The sequence below is a fragment of the Pelobates fuscus genome, chromosome 8 (genome assembly GCF_036172605.1).
Source record: "Pelobates fuscus isolate aPelFus1 chromosome 8, aPelFus1.pri, whole genome shotgun sequence".
NCBI classification, from domain to species: Eukaryota; Metazoa; Chordata; class Amphibia; order Anura; family Pelobatidae; genus Pelobates; species Pelobates fuscus.
In genome coordinates, this window is record NC_086324.1 from 42,022,807 (window position 1) to 42,043,815 (window position 21,009).

The 21,009-nt window shown below is 39.1% G+C and overlaps 1 protein-coding gene across 3 annotated transcripts in view; it reads left to right on the forward strand.

Moving 5' to 3' along the window:
* The window catches only part of MAP3K20 (mitogen-activated protein kinase kinase kinase 20), a 172,232-nt gene that overhangs the window by 139,197 nt on the left and 12,026 nt on the right, over window positions 1-21,009 (forward strand). For all 3 annotated transcript variants that reach the window (XM_063429738.1, XM_063429740.1, XM_063429739.1), the window contains exons 12-16: window positions 8,807-8,851; window positions 9,888-9,918; window positions 10,024-10,163; window positions 12,487-12,549; window positions 17,760-17,849. In XM_063429738.1, the coding sequence (XP_063285808.1) occupies window positions 8,807-8,851; window positions 9,888-9,918; window positions 10,024-10,163; window positions 12,487-12,549; window positions 17,760-17,849 (369 nt within the window). The remainder of the gene's footprint in view (window positions 1-8,806; window positions 8,852-9,887; window positions 9,919-10,023; window positions 10,164-12,486; window positions 12,550-17,759; window positions 17,850-21,009) is intronic.

Here is a 21,009-nt window from a genome sequence, read left to right on the forward strand (position 1 = left end):
GATTTATGAATTACGAGAAAACAGAGATCAACGATAATTTGTTATTATTATTTTTTATTTTTTTCATCCAAACATCTAACAAAAATGTATCATTTTTGTAAGGAATCCTAACCTATTAGAGGTGGAATAAGTTGAAGGAATATTGTACAGGAGAGTAATTAATTAAGTTTTCCAACACAGTCCATTTTCTTTTAATATTTTTTTTTTTTGTCTCTCTCTCTCCTTGTTAAGGAAATGAGAAACATACTCTTCAAAGCAGACCTCTGCTTGGGTTGCCATTTGTTAAATGGCAATTATTTTTAAGTCTCTTCTTAGGGTAAGGTACCGACAGAGACATCTTCGTACCCTTAGAATAATGTTTTTTTTAATGTTTTTAATGTATTTTTGTTGTTTGGTCTGTGGTGCAGTTTAAATTTTCGTGTTTGGACTCGAGGCATGGGGATCCAGGGACTGGAAGAAAATAGTACACAGGGACTATGGTTAGAATGCCTACAAATAACGTTCAGGGACTTAAATAGTTCTTAGAGTATTTAAGGAAACAAAGAATTGATATCTGTGGGGTATAGGAAACTGATTGGAGAAAGATAGATAATATTAATCTAAAATCTAAAACGTACACGACGATTCTGTCCACTTCCCTTGAACATCAAAAAAAACGTGGGGTTGCTATATTGATATTTAAGAATTTAAATTATAGAAATATCTATACAGAACAAGATACAGAAGGAAGATACATTATAGTAGTATGCGAGATTGATAATATTACATATACACTGACCAACCTTTATGCCCCAAATCACTCATCATTGCCATTTAAAAGTAAGGTTTTAAAGAGAATAGAAATAGTTAAACAAGGAATTGTGATGATTCTTGGTGACTTTAATTCTGTATTTGATCCATTACAGGCCAGATAAGAGAAAAAGGAATATTAAGAAGCGCTGAGAAATTCAGGCAGTTAATTCAAAATTATTCCTTATTAGATATTTGACGCATTTTTCATCCAACGGATTTAGATTTTACGTTTTTTTCCAAATCGTATTATGCATATGCTCATATTGATTTTATTTTGGGTGATATTAAATTAACTCATGAAACAAAAACGATCAAAATAAATGAGATTACATGGTCAGACCACAATGCAGTTATCATAGAAGTTAGAGATTATTTTGAAATTCCGAGACCGGAATGGAAATTAAATAATTATATTCTCTCTAAATCAGAAAATATAGAATTTATTAGAAAACAGACTGAATATTATTTTAAAGAAAATCAGACTGAAGAGACCTCCCCTTCAGTTGCATGGTACGCATATAAAGCTGTATAAATCTAGTAACTAATAAACTTAAATATAAAATCAAACAAAAAATGTTTTCTAAAATTATATATAAAGATGAGACATGTCTATCACCAGAGAAGATTGGGATGGCCTTTAATGATTATTATTATCAGTTATATAATTTGCCTTGTAACCAAACAGACCCTAGGGACTTCTTTAGAAATAGGAACCTCCAGAGGATCTTGAAGAAACAAATAAATGAACTAAATGGACCCATTACTTTACAAGAAATATACACAGATAGAATTACTGAAACCTTACAAAGCACCAGGGCCAGACGGGTTTACGGGGACTTTCTATAAACTATTTAAAACTGAAATATCACCTTGTTTGAGGACTACTTTTAATGAATTTATGTCTAAAGCTAAAATCTCAGAAGAGTTGCTTAAGGGTAATATCGTCCCAATATTAAAATCTGGAAAGAACCCAGAGAGAGTAGACAGCTATTGTCCAATCTCTCTATTAAATTAAGATATATTGCAGGAATACTGGCAGTTAGATTGAAGGGGGTTATCGGCCATCTGATACATAAAGACCAGGTGGGTGTCAGGGTACCTGAAGTCTCTACCTCTGAGAGAGGCAGAGACTTAGAAGTTTATCCGTCCAAAAGGGCTGTTTCCTCCGTCCCTCGCGGTCCTTCCGGTCATTTACACGCCGGCCGCGAGGGATCCACTTCCTTTTGTAACACGACGCCCAGCAGTCGACGTCATGACACCAACCCGGACCGACCTGTCACTCAATTGTCTGGAAACTAATCAGGACTCGTCGGAGGCGTGTATACTCTCCTGAGCCAGGGTATTTAACAGTGCTTCTTCCATTTGCTCATTGCCCTGTCGTGGTTCTAGCCTGTCTAGTCACCCAGCGCTCTTGTATTCCAGTTATTCCTTTTGGTTCCGACCCGGCTTGTTTATATTACTCTGCTTATCTCTGTTACCCTTTGACTCGGCTTGTTCCTCGCTTACCTGTCTTCTCGTTCCCTCGACCTCGGCTTGCCTTTGACCATTCTCTCTTTCTCCGTACGTTAGTCCGGCCATTCTAAGGTCCGGTATACGTACCTTTCTACTGTCTGTACTCTGCGTGTTGGATCCCTGTCCCGATCCTGACAGTGGGGTTTATCCCAGGATGACTTTCGACTAACCTGACAAGAAATATGATTGGGATATTGGAACAGGCTAAAGATGAGTGCACACCCATGTTGACCCTGTCATTGGATGCAGAGAAAGCCTTTGACAGGGTCAACTGGGGCTTTTTGAGGAAATCCTTGACATCTTTTGGATTCTCTGGAAGGATACTTGGAGCTATTATGGCACTATACAGAGGCCCACAAGGTAGAATTGTGGGTCCGGGCATTAAATCCAATTGGTTTGGGATCACAAACGGCACACGCCAGGGCTGCCCATTATCACCGATGTTATATATTCTTTCGATTGAATCTTTGGCAGCAGATATTAGATCTTACCAAGCCATTATAGGCTTTGGAAACGACTACAACCAAAAAATTAAGTTATATGCCGATGATGTATTGATAACCATTCAGAATCCTGGGGAGTCTGTTGAATATGTTATGGATATTATTCAAGAATATAGCCAATTCTCCAATTATAAAATGAATGTGGAAAAATCTATGGCATTATATCTAAATACCGTATATCCCAAAATAATATTGACAAAATAGATTATAAATATGGATTCAAACAAGTCAAAAGTTATTTTAACTACTTAAGAGCGCTCCAAAGGTGGTGTACCAAGATGGCTGCTGATCACATGACATTGACTGTGTTGTCATGGAGATGGGGTGGGGCTATCCTCCTAGCTCAAAGGAGTTAGTAAAACTACTAGTGGGTAGTAGTGTTGTCGCAAACCCGAAATTTTCGGTTCGCGAATGGCGAAGGCGAACTTCCGCAAATGTTCGCGAACCGGCGAACCGCGCGAACCGCCATTGACTTCAATGGGCAGGCGAATTTTAAAAACAACAGGGACTCTTTCTGGCCACAATAGTGATGGAAAAGTTGTTTCAAGGGGACTAACACCTGGACTGTGGCATGCCAGAGGGGGATCCATGGCAAAACTCCCATGGAAAATTGCACAGTTGATGCAGAGTCTGCTTTTAATCCATAAAGGGCAGAAATCACCTAACATTGACACCTGTCCTCAAAGCCCAGCCCTGATACACACTGACACAGAGCAGAATAGAGACTGTTCCCCCTACATAGGGTCACTTGGCAGATATGGATTGACACCTGTCCTCAAAACCCCTGATACACACTGACACAGAGCAGAATAGAGACTGTTCCCTGTCCACAGAGACCATGATACACACTGACACAGAGCAGAATAGGGACTGTTACCCCTACATAGGGTCACTTGGCAGCTATGGATTGACACCTGTCCTCAAAACCCCTGATACACACTGACACAGAGCAGAATAGGGACTGTTCCCTGTCCACAGAGTCCATGATACACACTGACACAGAGCAGAATAGTGACTGTTCCCCGTCCACAGAGACCGTGATACACACTGACACAGAGCAGAATAGGGGCTGTTCCCTGTCCACAGAGACCATGATACACACTGACACAGAGCAGAATAGAGACTGTTCCCCGTCCACAGAGACCATGATACACACTGACACAGAGCAGAATAGAGACTGTTCCCCCTACATAGGGTCACTTGGCAGGTATGGATTGACACCTGTCCTCAAAGCTCCTGATACACACTGGGGGGAGCTACTGTCCTCCCCAACCCCTGCGCGGTGGGTGGGGGCCATAAATCACAATGGGGTGACCTACTGTCCTCCCCCCTCGGCCCCCACCCCTGCGCGGTGGGTGGGGGGCATAAATCACAATGGGGGGGCCTACTTTCCTCCCCCCCAGCCCCCATCCCTGCGCGGTGGGTGGGGGGCATAAATCACAATGGGACGGACCTACAGATAGGAGTGGAGTATTGTTCATATCAGTTTAATACCTTCCGCGTCTCCTATCAGTGGACGTGTAAATGGCAGAGATTTTTTATTGTTGAATCACCTCCCCTTTTTAGGCCAAGGTGGGAAGATGCTTAGACCACTGGTATATTGGTGCCATCTTGGAGGATTTTAATTTTTGGTTTGGTTTTTGAAGCTGCACCAGTGGGCCTAAAAATTAGGCATGTACACATGCCTGAAAAATTTGGTATTGTTGCAGCCGCTGCTGTAGCAGCGGCCAGAAAAATTGATGTTTGTTTCACAGGCAGAAAGTGCCCTAAAACATGGCGGCTTGAACCCTAGTTGGTGGCGGATAAGTCACGCAAGTCAAACGTCATTCAGAGCTAAAATACAGCAGCGTGTGGACCATTTTTAGCCCAAGGCAGCTCATCTCATCAGGCCTTTTTTAAGCGAATGTATCACCCAGTGTCAGTCCCTTCGGGATCCATCCCTCATTCATCTTAATAAAGGTGAGGTAATCTAGACTTTTTTTGACCTAGGCGACTTCTCTTCTCAGTGACAATACCTCCTGCTGCACTGAAGGTCCTTTCTGACAGGACACTTGAAGCGGGGCAGGCCAGGAGTTCTATCGCAAATTGGGATAGCTCAGGCCACAGGTCAAGCCTGCACACCCAGTAGTCAAGGGGTTCATCGCTCCTCAGAGTGTCGATATCTGCAGTTAAGGCGAGGTAGTCTGCTACCTGTCGGTCGAGTCGCTCTCTGAGGGTGGATCCCGAAGGGCTGTGGCGATGCATAGGACTTAAAAAGGTCCGCATGTCCTCCATCAACAACACGTCTTTAAAGCGTCCTGTCCTTGCCGGCGTGGTCGTGGGAGGAGGAGGATGACTTCCACCTCTCCCCCTGTTAGATTCCCGTTGTGCTGTGACATCACCCTTATAGGCTGTGTAAAGCATACTTTTTAATTTATTTTGCAAATGCTGCATCCTTTCCGACTTGTTGTAATTCGGTAACATTTCCGCCACTTTCTGCTTATACCGGGTGTCTAGTAGCGTGGACACCCAGTACAGGTCGTTCTCCTTCAGCCTTTTTATACGAGGGTCCCTCAACAGGCTGGACAGCATGAAAGACCCCATTTGCACAAGGTTGGATGCCGAGCTACTCATTTCCCGTTCCTCCTCCTCACTGATGTCATTGAAGGTATGTTCTTCCCCCCAGCCACGTACAACACCACGGGTACCAGATAGGTGACAACGAGCACCCTGGGATGCCTGTTGTGTTTGGTCTTGCTCCTCCTCCTCCTCCTCAAAGCTACAATCCTCCTCTGACTCCTCTTCCTCACAATCCTCTTCCAGCGTTGCCGCAGGTCCAGCAAGCGATGCTGATAAGGCTGTTTCTGGTGGTGATGGTGACCACAACTCTTCCTCTTCACGCTCATCTACAGCCTGATCCAGCACTCTTTGCAGGGCACGCTCCATGAAGAAAACAAATGGTATGATGTCGCTGATGGTGCCTTCGTTGCGACTGACTAGGTTTGTCACCTCCTCAAAAGGACGCATGAGCCTACAGGCATTGCGCATGAGCGTCCAGTAACGTGGCAAAAAAATTCCCAGCTCCCCAGAGGCTGTCCTAGCACCCCGGTCATACAAATATTCATTAACAGCTTTTTCTTGTTGGAGCAGGCGGTCGAACATTAGGAGTGTTGAATTCCAACGTGTAGGGCTGTCGCAAATCAAGCGCCTCACTGGCATGTTGTTTCGCCGCTGGATATCGGCAAAGTGAGCCATGGCCGTGTAGGAACGCCTGAAATGGCCACACACCTTCCTGGTCTGCTTCAGGACGTCCTGTAAGCCTGTGTACTTATGCACAAAGCGTTGTACGATCAGATTACACACATGTGCCATGCACGGCACATGTGTCAACTTGCCCAACTTCAATGCCGCTATCAAATTTTTTCCGTTGTCACACACCACTTTGCCGATATCCAGTTGCTGCGGAGTCAGCCACTTTTCCACCTGTGCGTTCAGGGCGGACAGGAGTGCTTGTCCGGTGTGACTCTCTGCTTTCAAGCAAGTCAAACCCAAGACGGCGTGACACTGCCGTATCCGGGATGTGGAATAGTACCTGGGGAGCTGGGGGGGTGCCGTTGATGTGGAGCAAGAAGCAGCGGCACAAGAGGACTCAGCCGAGGAGGTTATGGAAGAGGATGGAGTAGGAGTAGTAGAGGAGGTGGCAGCAGGACTGCCTGCAATTCGTGGCGGTGTCACCAACTCCTCTGCAATGCTACGCATTCCTTGCTTGTCAGCCATCAGCAGGTTTACCCAATGCGCAGTGTAGGTGATATACCTGCCCTGACCGTGCTTTGCAGACCAGGTATCAGTGGTCAGATGGACCCTTGCCCCAACACTGTGTGCCAGACATGCCATGACTTCCTTTTGCACAAATAACATTGGTCATGATGTAAACAAGGGATAAATAATTAGACATACTGAAACAAAAAGAAAAGAGAGCCCTGCTCTCGAATTTACAATCTGGAGGGGGCTTGTACACTGAGACAAAAGGGAGACTATACAGTTGAGAAGTAACAGAAATGTATCCATGTTTGTTTCAATATAAGTACTCCTTAATAATCAGTATACCGTACACAGTTACTCTTTCCAGTGTGGTCTGCACGGCAATCATATATTTTTATGTGTTATATACTCTTAAAGGGCACCTGCCATGCCCAAAACTACATTAGCCATTTACAAAGAGCGTGGAAATTCATCTACACTATGTGTTAGCAATTTTGCTGCCAAATGTATAGATTAGAAGATAAATCTATGTGAAAATATTTTTTCTCTCACTTTTAATCAATTCCCTGACATAGACTCTATACAGAGGAATTGATTGATAAAGGAAAGCAAAAGAGACCTCCCACAGGACATGCACTCTGGTTGCTATGGTAACTCCCTAGCCAGCACTGACTAGGGAGACGAACATGATTCCACTCAGATGCCGGCATGCTGGCAACAAAGCCAGCGTGTCTGTGTCTTAGAGGAGCTTTGCTATGCTTTAAGATTGCTGGGAGGAAGTGCTCGAACATGACTTCCTCCCATCGCTGCCCCTTACTGGGTGCTACAATCATCACTAGTGCTGACCGCTCAGAATTCATTAGTATATATTTTAAGTTGAATTGGGCAAGCTGGGAATGAGGAAAACAGCAAAATGGATCATTGGTTCGACTGGGATCCCTATAAGGCAGGCTTTGGGGGAGATCCGCTCATTTTACCAGCCAGCCTGTTTTTTTGTCTAGCAAGCATACGTGCCATCCATAAGCTCCTCATGTGCCATAGGTTGCCATCCCACAATTTTGAGCATGATAGAAATAGTACATAAATGCAATTTCAAAATGATGATTTTTGAACAAGACAAGGCAATTCTATCAGTGACCCAATGCAGGTTTATAATGGTTTTAACGTCTGTCTGTCTGTCTATGTATCTATCTATCTATCTATATGTCTGTCTGTCTAATAACGCTAGGTTATTAAGTGAAAGATAGGCTGTGCACCCTAAACACATCTGTTTCAAAAAAACAAATCTTTCACTTCCATTTTTTTTTTCCTAAGGCCAGTATTGAAATACAGGACATTTTGATTCAGCCTCAATTTCCATTTAATTTGCCTGGTTGGCCGTAGTAAAAATAATATTAGCTTAATGATAACCATTACAATCCATAAACGTGACCTCAGTGTTACATTTTGTGCGATTAGATATCTACATGCAATTATACCAGAGTGGAAATACGGACTTGATACTGACTTTGAACATGTGGCTTTTAACATATCCTACTACTTATGTCATGTAAAATGCACTGTACGTATATTTTTAATCTCCCATTTAATGGAAATATAGAACTGCTGATAGGAATGACAGCGATCACAAATCCGCTTTCGTTTTTATTTTTGAATGCATAATTGGATAATCATAGTTAAAAGCAAGTCAGGAAGCGTCAGGGGGACCTCGTGGGAGCAGGGACACTGCTGAACCCTGAGCGAGGACATTAGGACACGGCTGGATAAGATTTTTCACAGACGAACTTTAACCTTTTTATTTCTAATAAAATGTGTTTCAAAAATGTGTCCTTGCTAACAAACTGAAAGAAAGAACTACAATAGAAAGGGACATTTTAAACAAAATTTAAGGGTGACATACTGCAACATAACTGGTAAAGTAAATTATTTATCAAAATTGTTCGTGACTAAAGTAGCATTTTATTGTTACGCAACATTTTCTGCTTTGCATTGGGTAGCTGGCAACCTGGATCTTCTTGAGATGGTAATTGCTGGATGAAGATGATTGGAGCTGTAAACCCTAATGCAAATGATCCACTTGTCATTATACTTAGAGAAGGACAAAACAATAACGTATCCAATATTTTTTAAAAATCAGGCAATATTTTATGCTCTCTCGTTGCTTGCTGGGTAAAATTTACAATAGATGGCATAGACGCACTGAATGTGATGTACAATCTGCTATCATTCTCACTTTATTCTTCATTCTTTTTACACAGCTGCTGCCTTCTTTTGATATTTACTCATGGACAGAAGAAGATGTGGTAAGCCCCTTTGCAAAAACCGAGAACACACGCACATTATTAGAACAGAAGAAAAAACAATTATTGTTAAATTACAGATCATAATTAGGTTATAATAAATAGAGAATTGTAGAAATAAGACTTTGGGTTTTGCATTTTTAGATTCACAGTAAAACGCACTAGATTTTCTCTAAGGTGTGCCTATAGACACTATGGGGAAGAGTTATGACGGTGAAAGCAGGTGCTAAATATGGAGCAGTCACCATGGAAATAAATAAATTATGTCTAAATATTTAGCACTTGGCACCCAAATATTATTAAATAAGGAAATGCTGGATAGGTCCCAGTATATGCTCATCTGACTCTTGTTTTGTCCTCTGAAGCTTTGTGTGAGATGAACTTTAATCTCACAAAATGCTATTATTTCATATTAGCTGTCATTTAAGAGGGCAGATAAGTAATTTACGTACAATGTAAGCATTCTACCTGTAAGGTAGGTTCCAATTAACACGTCTTTACAGGAAGTGAGTAGGGAGGCTGTGCGAGTCTCAGACAGGGGAGGTGGGACTAGGGATAGGGAAGAGATAGAGCGATTCAACCCATAAATGGCAGAGAATTGAGCAGTGAGACTGCAGGTGCATGATCTATACACCAAAACCACGTCATGAAGCTGAGGTGCTTTAGGTGCTAAAAACTGAACCTATAAATTAAGCCATGTATTCGCTATCATAATGTATATAAAGAGGTGAATTCAATATAGAGCACCACAAGCAGGGTCATGTACTAAAGTGAGCATTCAATATGAATGTCAAATGGAAGGCCGGATTAGTGGAACTGAAAGCACAGCTGACTTCGGGAGTGTTTCTAGTGTGGTTATTTTGTCCTTAAATTTAAATTTATTTAAAAAGTGAATAACCCTGTGTGTATTTTTCCATGACTGCTGCAATTTAATTTATATGTAATTATGTTCAAATACATTTTTTATTTCCTCTTTTTTTTCTGAAATAAATTCTGTTGCTTGCTTAGAGTTTTAACTATTCTGATTTATTCTCTACAGTACTTCTGGATTCAACAACTGGTGAAAACAGGTAAATTCCCATTTCCCACTATTGTGACTGGATTGATATATTTCATTTCTGACCTTTAACTTGAAATGTGATTTACACTTTTTTTTTTTCTCCTTTTACACAAAGATGATGCTTCCGACTTGCAGAGTATGTATGCTACACTATTCAAGGAGCATCACATTACTGGCAAAAGACTGCTACTTTTGGAAGAAAGTGATCTAAAGTACATGGGAATCGTCTCCAAGGGACATATCATCCATTTAAAGGTACTAAGCAAAAGCTAATTTCACTTTGATATGTTCCAAGTGGGTTTTCACTTAAAGGTTATTAATGGCATTCAGTAATGGAAGCAAACACTTATATCTCCTCGTTATAAACAATAATTCAGATCACAGCACACTATGAAAGCTGAGGAATAACTAATAAAGAGGATTTTAGATAAATTAACAAACAAGTACCAATAAACTATTGACGTTTAATAATTTGGGTCTCATTAAGTTATTTTGTTAGATTTTTGTTTTATTCTGATTCAATGCTGCAGAAAATGTTTGCATGTATAAATAATAATAATAATAAGATAAATATATCTTAAGGAAGTCAGCCAGGATAATATACATGGATTGATAATTAAAGGTGAGAATGTGTGGGTAAGAAAAAAGGATCAAAATGAAATTCATAGTATATATCCCTACATTTGACGATAACAATCCAGAAGGCCAGTATGCATAGCTTCCATAGAGGACTTATCAGAATCTGTCCTGCAGTGAGCAGAGCACTGTGAAGGCACTTTGGTAAATCCAGAGCACTGCAGACGATGTCACCCATGTCCAAGCAAGTTGTCAGCAAAGTTTTTATTTTTTATTTTTTTATTTTGCTACTACACATAGGCCTCTTTTTGTTTGCTTTCTTTAAACCTAGCTGCTGTTTGGGGAGCTGTCATGTTAGTTTTAATCTACATGGCTTTTATAGAGTGCTGGGGATCAATATATCATTTATATACTAGTTACTATATTTATTTATTTATTACTGGTATATATAAAGCGCTAACAGATTTACAGTGATGCGGAATCTTTTGGCACTTTATAAATACCAGTAATAAATAAATAAGTCAATAAAGATAGTAAAGAGTATATAAATGATATAGGCTAACTAATGTGACACGATAATATGCTATAGTCACTCTAGGTATTAATGTATAGAGATAGTATCAGGAAAGCACTGTGGTACCAACTTAAACAAATAAGAAATGCAGAACTATCATAGCATAGACTGTTAATAGAATAATAAGGGCCCAATTATACTCACACTTTCTAGAGCTTTCAGACCATTAAGAGTACCATTAAATTGGGTGATAGTAACAACCCCTGGATGTTGGGCTAAGGTAACATCCCCAGGATGTACTTGGAAACCAGAGTAATCTGAATGTACCTTTCCTGGTTAAATACTTTGTTATTATTATTAATTTTCATCTTTAAAGGGTAAAATCACATTTTATTCCCAATCTCCAGAGCAATAATATTGAACATATGAAGACATACCACATTAGTGAATTACCAACAGTTTCTTTTAACAGCAGTGTACTCACATGATTTAGAGCCTATATATGTGGCTTACTATGCCCAATTGTCTGTTTTGTCAGTGTAGATAGTTCTGGATATATTCTATAAATATAGCTTCAGATCCAAGATGTATCCACACCAATGTACGTATTCACAAATAAATAAAATAAACAAAAATGGGGGGGATATATAAACATTGGAAAAACGTTTACCTGCACACCTACAAGAGGGTGCAAATCACTCGGGCACTCCACAAACACCCCAAAATCTATTATTAAAGAGGGTTTGTTATGCCAAATGACAATTCCATCATGCTTTGCAAACTGTGCTCATGGTCCCCCTCCTGGGCACTGCGCTTAAAGGAAAACTATAGGGTCAGGAACACAAACATGTATTCCTGACCCTAAAGTGTTTAACCCACCATTTAGGTTGCTTGCCCTCCCTTAGCCCCCCTATAAAAGTTTAAAACTCACCTTATTTCCAGCGCTGCGTGGGTCTGCCTGCGCTGGCTCTGCCCCCTATGTGACATCATCAAAATGGCAGATTTTTAGCCAACCTGGGAAAGCATTGGCTTGGCTAAAATCGGCATGGGGAGGGGCCAAATGCCCTTTTGGCCAATCAGGACCTCCTCATAGAGATGCATTGAATCAATGCATCTCTATGAGAAAAATTCAGCGTCTTCATGCAGAACGTTTTTCTGCAGCACTGACCCAGGAAGCCCCTCCAGTGGCCATCTGAGGAGTGGCCACTTGGAGGTGTCCCTAGGGGCAATGTAAACACTGCCTTTTCTCTGAAAAGGCAATGTTTGCATGAAAAAAGCCTGAAGGGAACTATTATACTTACCAGAACAACTACATTAAGCTGTAGTTGTTCTGGTGACTATAGTGTCCCTTTAAGGAGAAGTCATTCCTAGAATTCTGAATCTCCTGTACCAATCATATTTTTTTCAACCTACACTAGAACACATTTTTATTCATAAATTTCTGGCAACATAATAACCAGTGATTTTAAAATTCCATTTGTTTTGCAGACTGCGATTGAAAAACTAACACATGATTATCTAAATCTTTTTCATTTTCCTCCGCTAATGAAGGTAAGTGTCCACATGTATTATTACCTGTTTACGTTACTGATAAAATAACCCATTAATAGGACGAAAAACAGATTTTTAGACAATTAGGTTAAGTTTAAAAAGTTTTAAAAGTTTTTCAAATTTCAGATTGTTGGAAGAAGAGATGATTTTTTTTCAGAGAGTTATTCCACAATTGGAATATTAACGCACATTTTTGAACTCTTATTAATACTTGAGGTTAATGTAACAATTTCACTTTAAATTGTTTGCTAAAGGGTCACTCTAAGCACCATTACAACTTTATATATTACAACTTTATATTAACGCACATTTTTGAACTCTTATTAATACTTGAGGTTAATGTAACAATTTCACTTTAAATTGTTTGCTAAAGGGTCACTCTAAGCACCATTACAACTTTATATTATTACAAAACTGGCGGTCCTAGATTAGATCTTTGGAAAACTTGCTTCAGTTCTAAGCCTCAAAACAAGAGTTCTGGGATTCCTTTGTGAAATGTGTCCAATTAGTCACAACTTCGACTGAAGTCTCTCTTTCCCTATAGCCAGTTCACTTAGCAGTGTGGAAACTGATAGCAGTGGCTCCTATCGGTTTTTACAGCAGTTCCACTCATGCTTTTTAAGGAGTGGAACTGCTCCAAGGGGACAAACTACATATTTCACTACTCCTACTGGACAGAGGTTTACGGGACAAAATGAGACTCCATAGAGGAGAATAAGACAACTTCTAATTGGGGGGTTTTGAAGTACATTTAAGGTAACCAACTTTTGTTTTTGCATTATTTTAATGCATTTTCTGTAAAATGCATAAAAATATGGGATACGTTACCTTTTACATTTGCTTACAGGGACACTAAAGACACCAATACCACATAATCTCAATGAAGTGGTCTCAGAGCAGTGCCCCTGTCTTTTTAACTCTGCAATACAAGAGTCGGACTCCGCTGTGTTCATCAGATAACCTCTGTATTTATTAGAGGTTTTATAGAGTTTAACGGCACTCTACAGCCCTTATTTAACTATAAAGTGTTCTTCAAGAATTTATCTGCTTTAAGGTTTACCTAGCCATGCTGAAAATACTGTACTGTCACAAGGTTACATGTTTAAATGTATACAGATGTAAACAAATTGATAAACATTAAGAGTTGTTATATGTATAGATAGACTAGAGATACAGAGGGGGTAGATTGTGTTTTTCAAATTTCAGATTGTTGGAAGAAGAGATGATTTTTTTTCAGAGAGTTATTCCACAATTGCTCTCTATCAGATAGCTGCTGGACCTTTCCTTATTGTAATGGTAAATAGATAGCAGAATGCCCAAGAAATAGACTGGCGGTAATAATTGATATGGGAGCTATAGTGCGCCTATTGTTCAGGTTGTCTAGAACTTGCAGCAGTTCATATGAACCAGGTAAGGATTGCAAAGGATACAGATGAGTTTAAGTTGTAGTCAGCTCAGATCTTTAAACATATAACAGTGATTGGTATTGTAATTACGTTGCTTTACAAAATAGCGTAATGAAATATAAAGGGGTTTAGTTCACACAGACATACCAGAGTGTATGATAGTCTGGGCCAGATAATTCATTTATGTTTGGCCTAACTGTTGGCAGTGTATTGATGAATTAAACAGTAGTCTCATATGAGTTGTAGTAATGCTAATAAATTACATATCCAACATGTGCTGCATTGCATGACATTCAGTGACTGTAACTATATTAATGGACACATAAAATAGAAAACATTATAGCAGTCACAAAAACCCTCTCAAATAGCACTTGGGTAAGATATACAACAATACTTGCTGTGCTCTCTAAAACCAAAGTCTTAACTCATGACTTAGTGGATCACAAAAGCTTTGTTAAAATGAAATTAACTCGGCACTACAGGCACAGAAAATGGCATTGAATTGGTTGTTTTCTATTCGTATCACGTCAACTATTGACATTAAGACCAAGAGCTATCAGCAGTTGTTGCATGTGCCAGCTTTAGATAGCAAATCCGTAGTTTCAATGCAGAAAATGTTACAGCCAAAAAAAAATGCTAATAATAATAAAAAAAAATAATAAAAAGATACAAAATAAATTAAGAGTTTCAAGCCGTGAAACTGATCTGCTTGTGCGGTACTCTCCCGGACAGCCCTGCCAATTGGTCATTATGCAGCTCTGGTTGGATCTTAACTATCATGACTCTTATCCAGACCCTTGCAATACGATTTGTAGCTCATTAAAAGCAACAAAAATACAACATAGGTATATTCCCAATATTGGGATAGTAAGGTTACTTTGGTTTGAAGTGTTAATAGCTCCCCTGGATGGAGTTAGATAGTGTATGTGTGAAATTAATGTTACCTATAGCTGTGTGTTAGTGGTTAGTGGTTAGTGCTAGTGTAAAATCTGTTTAGAAGAATTGGAATTAACTTCTACAAGTCACCTTCCCTGACTGATTCTATTGCCTGTCTGTCCAACTCAGCACTACTCTACTTTTACTATTTGTACTCAGCTACCATTGAAACTTCCAGCATTTGAGGGACTTAGAGGAAGGAAATATGATCTATATCTCTGGAAATAAAAAAATAGGACCAAATGTCAGTTTTAACATGTTAATAACCCTTTTTATCTTTCTTTTGTCAAGAAAAAAAACCCAACAACAAAACATCTAGTCTACTTTTAATGGTTCTCTAGCAATGCATTTTATTTTTATTGTTAGTAGAAAACCTCTTATTGCTGATATAAGGGATAGATTTAAAGGGATACTATATGAACCAAAACAACTTTAGCTTGATAAAAAAGTTTTGGTGTACATATCACACAGTCTCACTGCTAAATTCTGCCATATAGGAATTCAATTACTTCGTTTATACAGCCCTGGTCACACCTCCCTACGTGAGACTTGCAAAGCCTTCTGAAACACTTCCTGTAAACAGAGATCTAATGTTTAAACTTCTTTGCACATTGCACATTATGTTTAATTTTGAATGTCTTAGCCCCTGTTCTGTTAAAAGCATTACAGAGCCCGCAGGAGACTCCTGTGTGTGATTAAAGTTAAATTTACAGAGCAGGATATACAATTTTCTAAAGCAAGTCAACATCGATTGAAAATGAAACCATTTTTTTATGCAGGCTGTCTCCATCACAACCAAAGTAGGTGTGGCTAGGGCTACATAAACAAAAGTGATGTAATGCCTAAATGGCAGGGTCATGACCTATACATTAAGCTAAAGCTGTTTTAGTATCCATTTTAGTATCAATGTTTAACCATACAACTAAATAAACAAATATAAAGTCCATACGTAGAATAGGAATCGACCAATATCATTTTTCCAGAGCCGAGCCAATGACAATTAGAAGTCACCCTGTTGCTGATAACTGGTCCGATATTCTGTACATTTAAGGTTTTGAAAAAGTAACACAATTTCTGCACAAATCTGGCATTAACTGAACATGCTGATTGCTGACATCAATCACACTCAAATCGATGTCAGACAGCCGGTACATGCAGCAATCACACTCCTATCACTCTGTCAGCCAGCCCAGTTCATTACATTAGATTATTCACAGTCTCACCTCCTTGCCTTCCACGGACCTCTGCATGTGTGGACTCAAAGAAAGTGCTTCATTGGTGCTTCATTGGCTGGTGGCTAGAGTTTCTGGATGCAGAAGACAAAGTGTGGTGACTGGGAGAGGCCATTATATGCTACTTGTATGACAAATGAAGGTTGTTACTGCCATTTATAAGCTATTGCTATTTTGTCTGGTAAGGTAATAGGACAATGCAAACTTGACTACTTAAATTTTAGCAAGCTTTGCACACGGTGGTACGGATGTTCCTCTGTTTATCTGTGACATGTTGTATATAAAAATGTTTACGTTCTAAAAAGTATTACTTTGCGGTGCCACACTGTATATTGTATTTTGTCATTAATTTATGGAGCCTGCTTATATTTAATTGAAAGGACAATTATCACTGTTATTGTAAGTGGTTAGCTTGTTCCCAAGCTGCTGAGCTACAGTTGAGCTTTAGGACAATTTTACAACATTGTATACAAATGTATAAACACTTATTTTGACCCATTGTTTAAAGGAACACTATAGTCACCTAAATTACTTTAGCTAAATAAAGCAGTTTTAGTGTATAGATCATTCCCCTGCAATGTCACTGCTCAATTCACTATCATTTAGGAGTTAAATCACTTTGTTTCTGTTTATGCAGCCCTAGCCACACCTCCCCAGGCTATGATTGATAGAGCCTGCATGAAAAAAAAAACTGGTTTCACTTTCAAACAGATGTAATTTACTATAAATAATTGTATCTCAATCTCTAAATTGAACTTTAATCACATACAGGAGGCTCTTGCAGGGTCCAGCAAGGTATTTACATAGCAGGGGATAAGAGAATCTTAATTAAACAGAACTTGCAATAAAGAAAGCCTAAATAGGGCTCTCTTTACAGGAAGTGTTTATGGAAGGCTGTGCAAGTCACATGCAGGGAGGTGTGACTAGGGTTCATAAACAAAGGGATTTAACTCCTAAATGGCAGATGATTGAGCAGTGAGGCTGCAGGGGCATGTTCTATACACCAAAATTGCTTCCTTGAGCTAAAGTTGTTCAGGTGACTACAGTGTCCCTTTAAGCACATGTATTGATAGTTTTATATTATATTGTTATGAATATTAATTATTTAGAACTACTATATATAAATTTTTGTGTTTGCGCAACTGGAATTGTGAGTATATGCTTCAGCTGCCTTTGCATAATAATGTTTATATTCATTTTTTTATTGTGAATTATTACAATCAAATGGTGTCTGGTTTCATTGCCTACTATTACGTCTCTGTAAAAATGTCTTTAAACTACCTCTTTCAATTTTCTTGTTGTTGCCTTTATCAATATGATCAATACTAGGCAATTAGATCAAGGATGATATAAACAGGTCTCTCTTGTTCACTGCAAACAATCATTAAACTGTAAACAAGTTAATGATGCTTCCTTTTATCTCCAACTTAACCTTCATCTAAACCAATCGCTATCCAGCTTTTTTCTGTCATTTGTGCCCATAAAAATTGAATTCTCCCTATAGCTTCTCTTTTTATCTCTTCAAAAAATTAGCAATAGTTATACCATAGGCCTAAATCTTCAACATTCTATTTAACAAGAAATCTTTTTTAAAGTGATGCATGAAATGACTCTATGTGCTTGGTTTCTGTTGTAGGATCTTGCGTTGGAAAAGGAATATGATGAAAAAATTGTTAATCTAGAACTCGTTTTTGGATATCACTTGAAATCAGGCAATAGCCCAGAGGTAAAGTAAATAAACAAATATCAATGCTGAAAGCATAAACATAATATATGTAGTATTGTGGCTCATGTAAACAGACGCTCAGAGCTCTATTTTATTAATGAGTAAAGATTAGCAAAATTTGCCTTTCTCTGTTTGTTAACTATCCGTGCAATATCCTTATCTAAAAAGCATACTTCCTTCCCCACCTGCCAGACACATTTTCTCCCTCACCACTTAGCAGAGTCATAGCTAGGTTACATGGCACCCAAGGGGAACTGTACCCCCAACATCCCCTTGTAGATTTTTTTGTCAGGGATTTTACTCACACATACTCATCATATACATATTCATATATACTTCTATACACAGACATGGACACATGGACACATGGACATGGACACATTGATATTCATACAGACTAATACACAAACACACATGGAGATATATACACACACAGACTAGTACACAACAAACATGTATACACTCACACACTTCATTTTAATTTTATTTATTTATTTTGGGGTATTTCACAGTAAGGACCACCTAGTCTCCCCCTTCTTATTTTGAAAGGGAGCTGGAGTGAATTCGGATCCCTGTGCTCCAGGGGTATCTATCTCCAGTGATTTCTGGCATCTGTCTCTAGTGATTACCTAGTTCCCTGCAGGTCTGTACTAATGCCAGGGCTGGCATGACATCACATCCCAACTCCAGGAAACGTAAAAAGATCCCAGCAGCTCACTTTCGGCCCACTACATTCAGTTCAAGGACAGTGGCTGAGCAGCAACCTTGGCAACCTCCGTGTACCCCACTGCCACCTTTCACCTGTGGCAGACCACCCCCCAGTGAGAACGCCATTGTTGCCTGTCAACGTTTCCTTCCTAATTTCCTAGCCACATTTCCTCACCCATCCACTCCCCGCATTTTCTTGCCCTCCACAAACCCAATTTGCTCCCTCACCACCCTAGGCAAATTACTCCTTCGGTGGCTGCCCTACCCCCATTGATTGATGATCTCAGACAATCCAATGGGGAACATTGGGGAACCATATGAAAGCATTGGGAGGCTGGTGCACAGGCAAATGCTCACAGGGAAAACAGCCACTAGAGGAATGTTTAACCTGGCAATATAAACATTGCAGATTAAAAAAAAAAAAAAAAACTACAATATTTAACATTGCAGGGTTAAAACTAAAGAACAACTGCACTCTAACCTATTCATTGAGATGGGTGCCGTTAGTGGTCCTTTAAAGGGTAATAGGCTTTATATATACCCATTTAATTATCTATGTAAATCTTAGTTATTCAACTTTTTTCCTTTATGGTACGTATGACAAAGTTCTATCCTTTTGAAGTGCATCGTGATAACTTTGAATAGGAAAAATGTCTACACATACACATTACCATAATGTAGTGTGATCCCCTGATAAATCTGATTTACCTAATCCTAAGGTCATGGGGCAGATCTTTCCCTGATCTAGTTAAAGTGACCCATCTTGGACAAAGCACGACTCTGATCAATGAGAATGGAGTACTAAATTTATGAACAGAAAAGAGTAGTTTGTGTTTTCTGTAGTCTTTAAATCCCTCCCAGAAATATGCCAAGCCACATATTTTCATACTGCAGGACTAGCAAGTCTTCTGTAAGAAACTTTTATGATGATTAGAAAAAAAAGATTTTTGTCATAGGTTTTTGTCAACTATGTTTATACACTTTTTATTCCTACATTCTCTACTTTTTTCTCTGAACATGCTTTTTTTATGATGTTGATATTGTTCATTCACAGCTGCGATGCCATGCTGGATATAGTCACCTATCACCCAGTGCAACATAAAGCAATACATATCCTTGTTTTGGCCCTTAAAGGCTGTCATAGAGAAATAACTAATTCAATTTGGAACTGTCACTTCTATTGCGAGAATTCGTGTTTCAGAAAGAAAACGTAATGCAGAGACATGCAGCAATAAAACACAAGCATTACTTCCGCATTGTTGCGCTTTAATGTCCACCATCTCATTGCAACGTGATATTTTGCATGCCTGCCCATCACAACACTGCTAATCAAGCAATCTTCAAGTAACCCTTTGATTTCCAAATTGCTGTGTAACAAAAACTGCGGCATATCACGTGTGTCCTAAAGACAAAAACACGGATCAAGCTGAGACGGTTTATCATCTCTAATTTATATCCCGAAAAACGCAAGGCTATTTCCGAAAATTAAAACAGCCTTAGAAATACAAAGAGAGAGGAGGAATAAAAATAATAAAATTGTACGACTTTACAGCATGCTGCCTTAATTAAAAGTACCCTGTAGAAATAACACATTATTCTGCCTTTCTTAATTTAAGCTACATGTCATCTAGCTATGAAAATATGTCAGGACCTTTATAAACATGCCAGGAATGATGTTTTCAAAGCTATTTCAAATCCTGAAATGTGTATTGTGCCATTAAACGTATGCTTCATTTGACTTGTTTCAATTTAATCTTTACGAATACCCAAAGGCTCTGTTTAAATCGGAGGGAAAACATGAAAAAAAAAAAATGCAATCCTATACGAACCTTGTCTGCATAGTGTCTAGTTAGTAACAATCCTACGTGACCTTAGACACAAGCTATTGTTAAGGGTATATTGCATTTACATATTTTGCAATAAAACATCAGTCATTTGCATAACAGTGTCAAGTTCTGTTTGATTCTTCCACCTAAAAATGACTCATTTTTCCTTTCTTGTCTTTTAAAAACCCACTACTCTAAGCTTGTTTGAGAATAATCAAAAATTGGCCATTTAGCTAGAAGTCATTTTCTTTTCAAAAGGCAAATGTTATTTAATCTTTCAGCTGTTCATTGTGCCATCATAAATACTTTCTTTTCAGCACAGTTGTGGGGACTGAAATGAGCCCACTAATTGCCTCCCATTTCGACTGACATGTGGTGGTTTAGTGCAAAGAGAACGCAGCGGGGAGAAGGAAATAGAAGGCTGGGAAAATAGGAGCTAATTATTCTCACTGCCTCATGTCAGGCTCTGTGTCAGCCTTGTTTTTACAAACTGGAAGGTTTAGCACTAAATAAAACAAACTGGCGTCATAGTTTTATACACTGGCAGTGTCATGGAACCAGCTGCACATCTCAAAGACAATCTAATGCTTCCATTCGCACGGACACCATCTGACAGCCACTGTGAG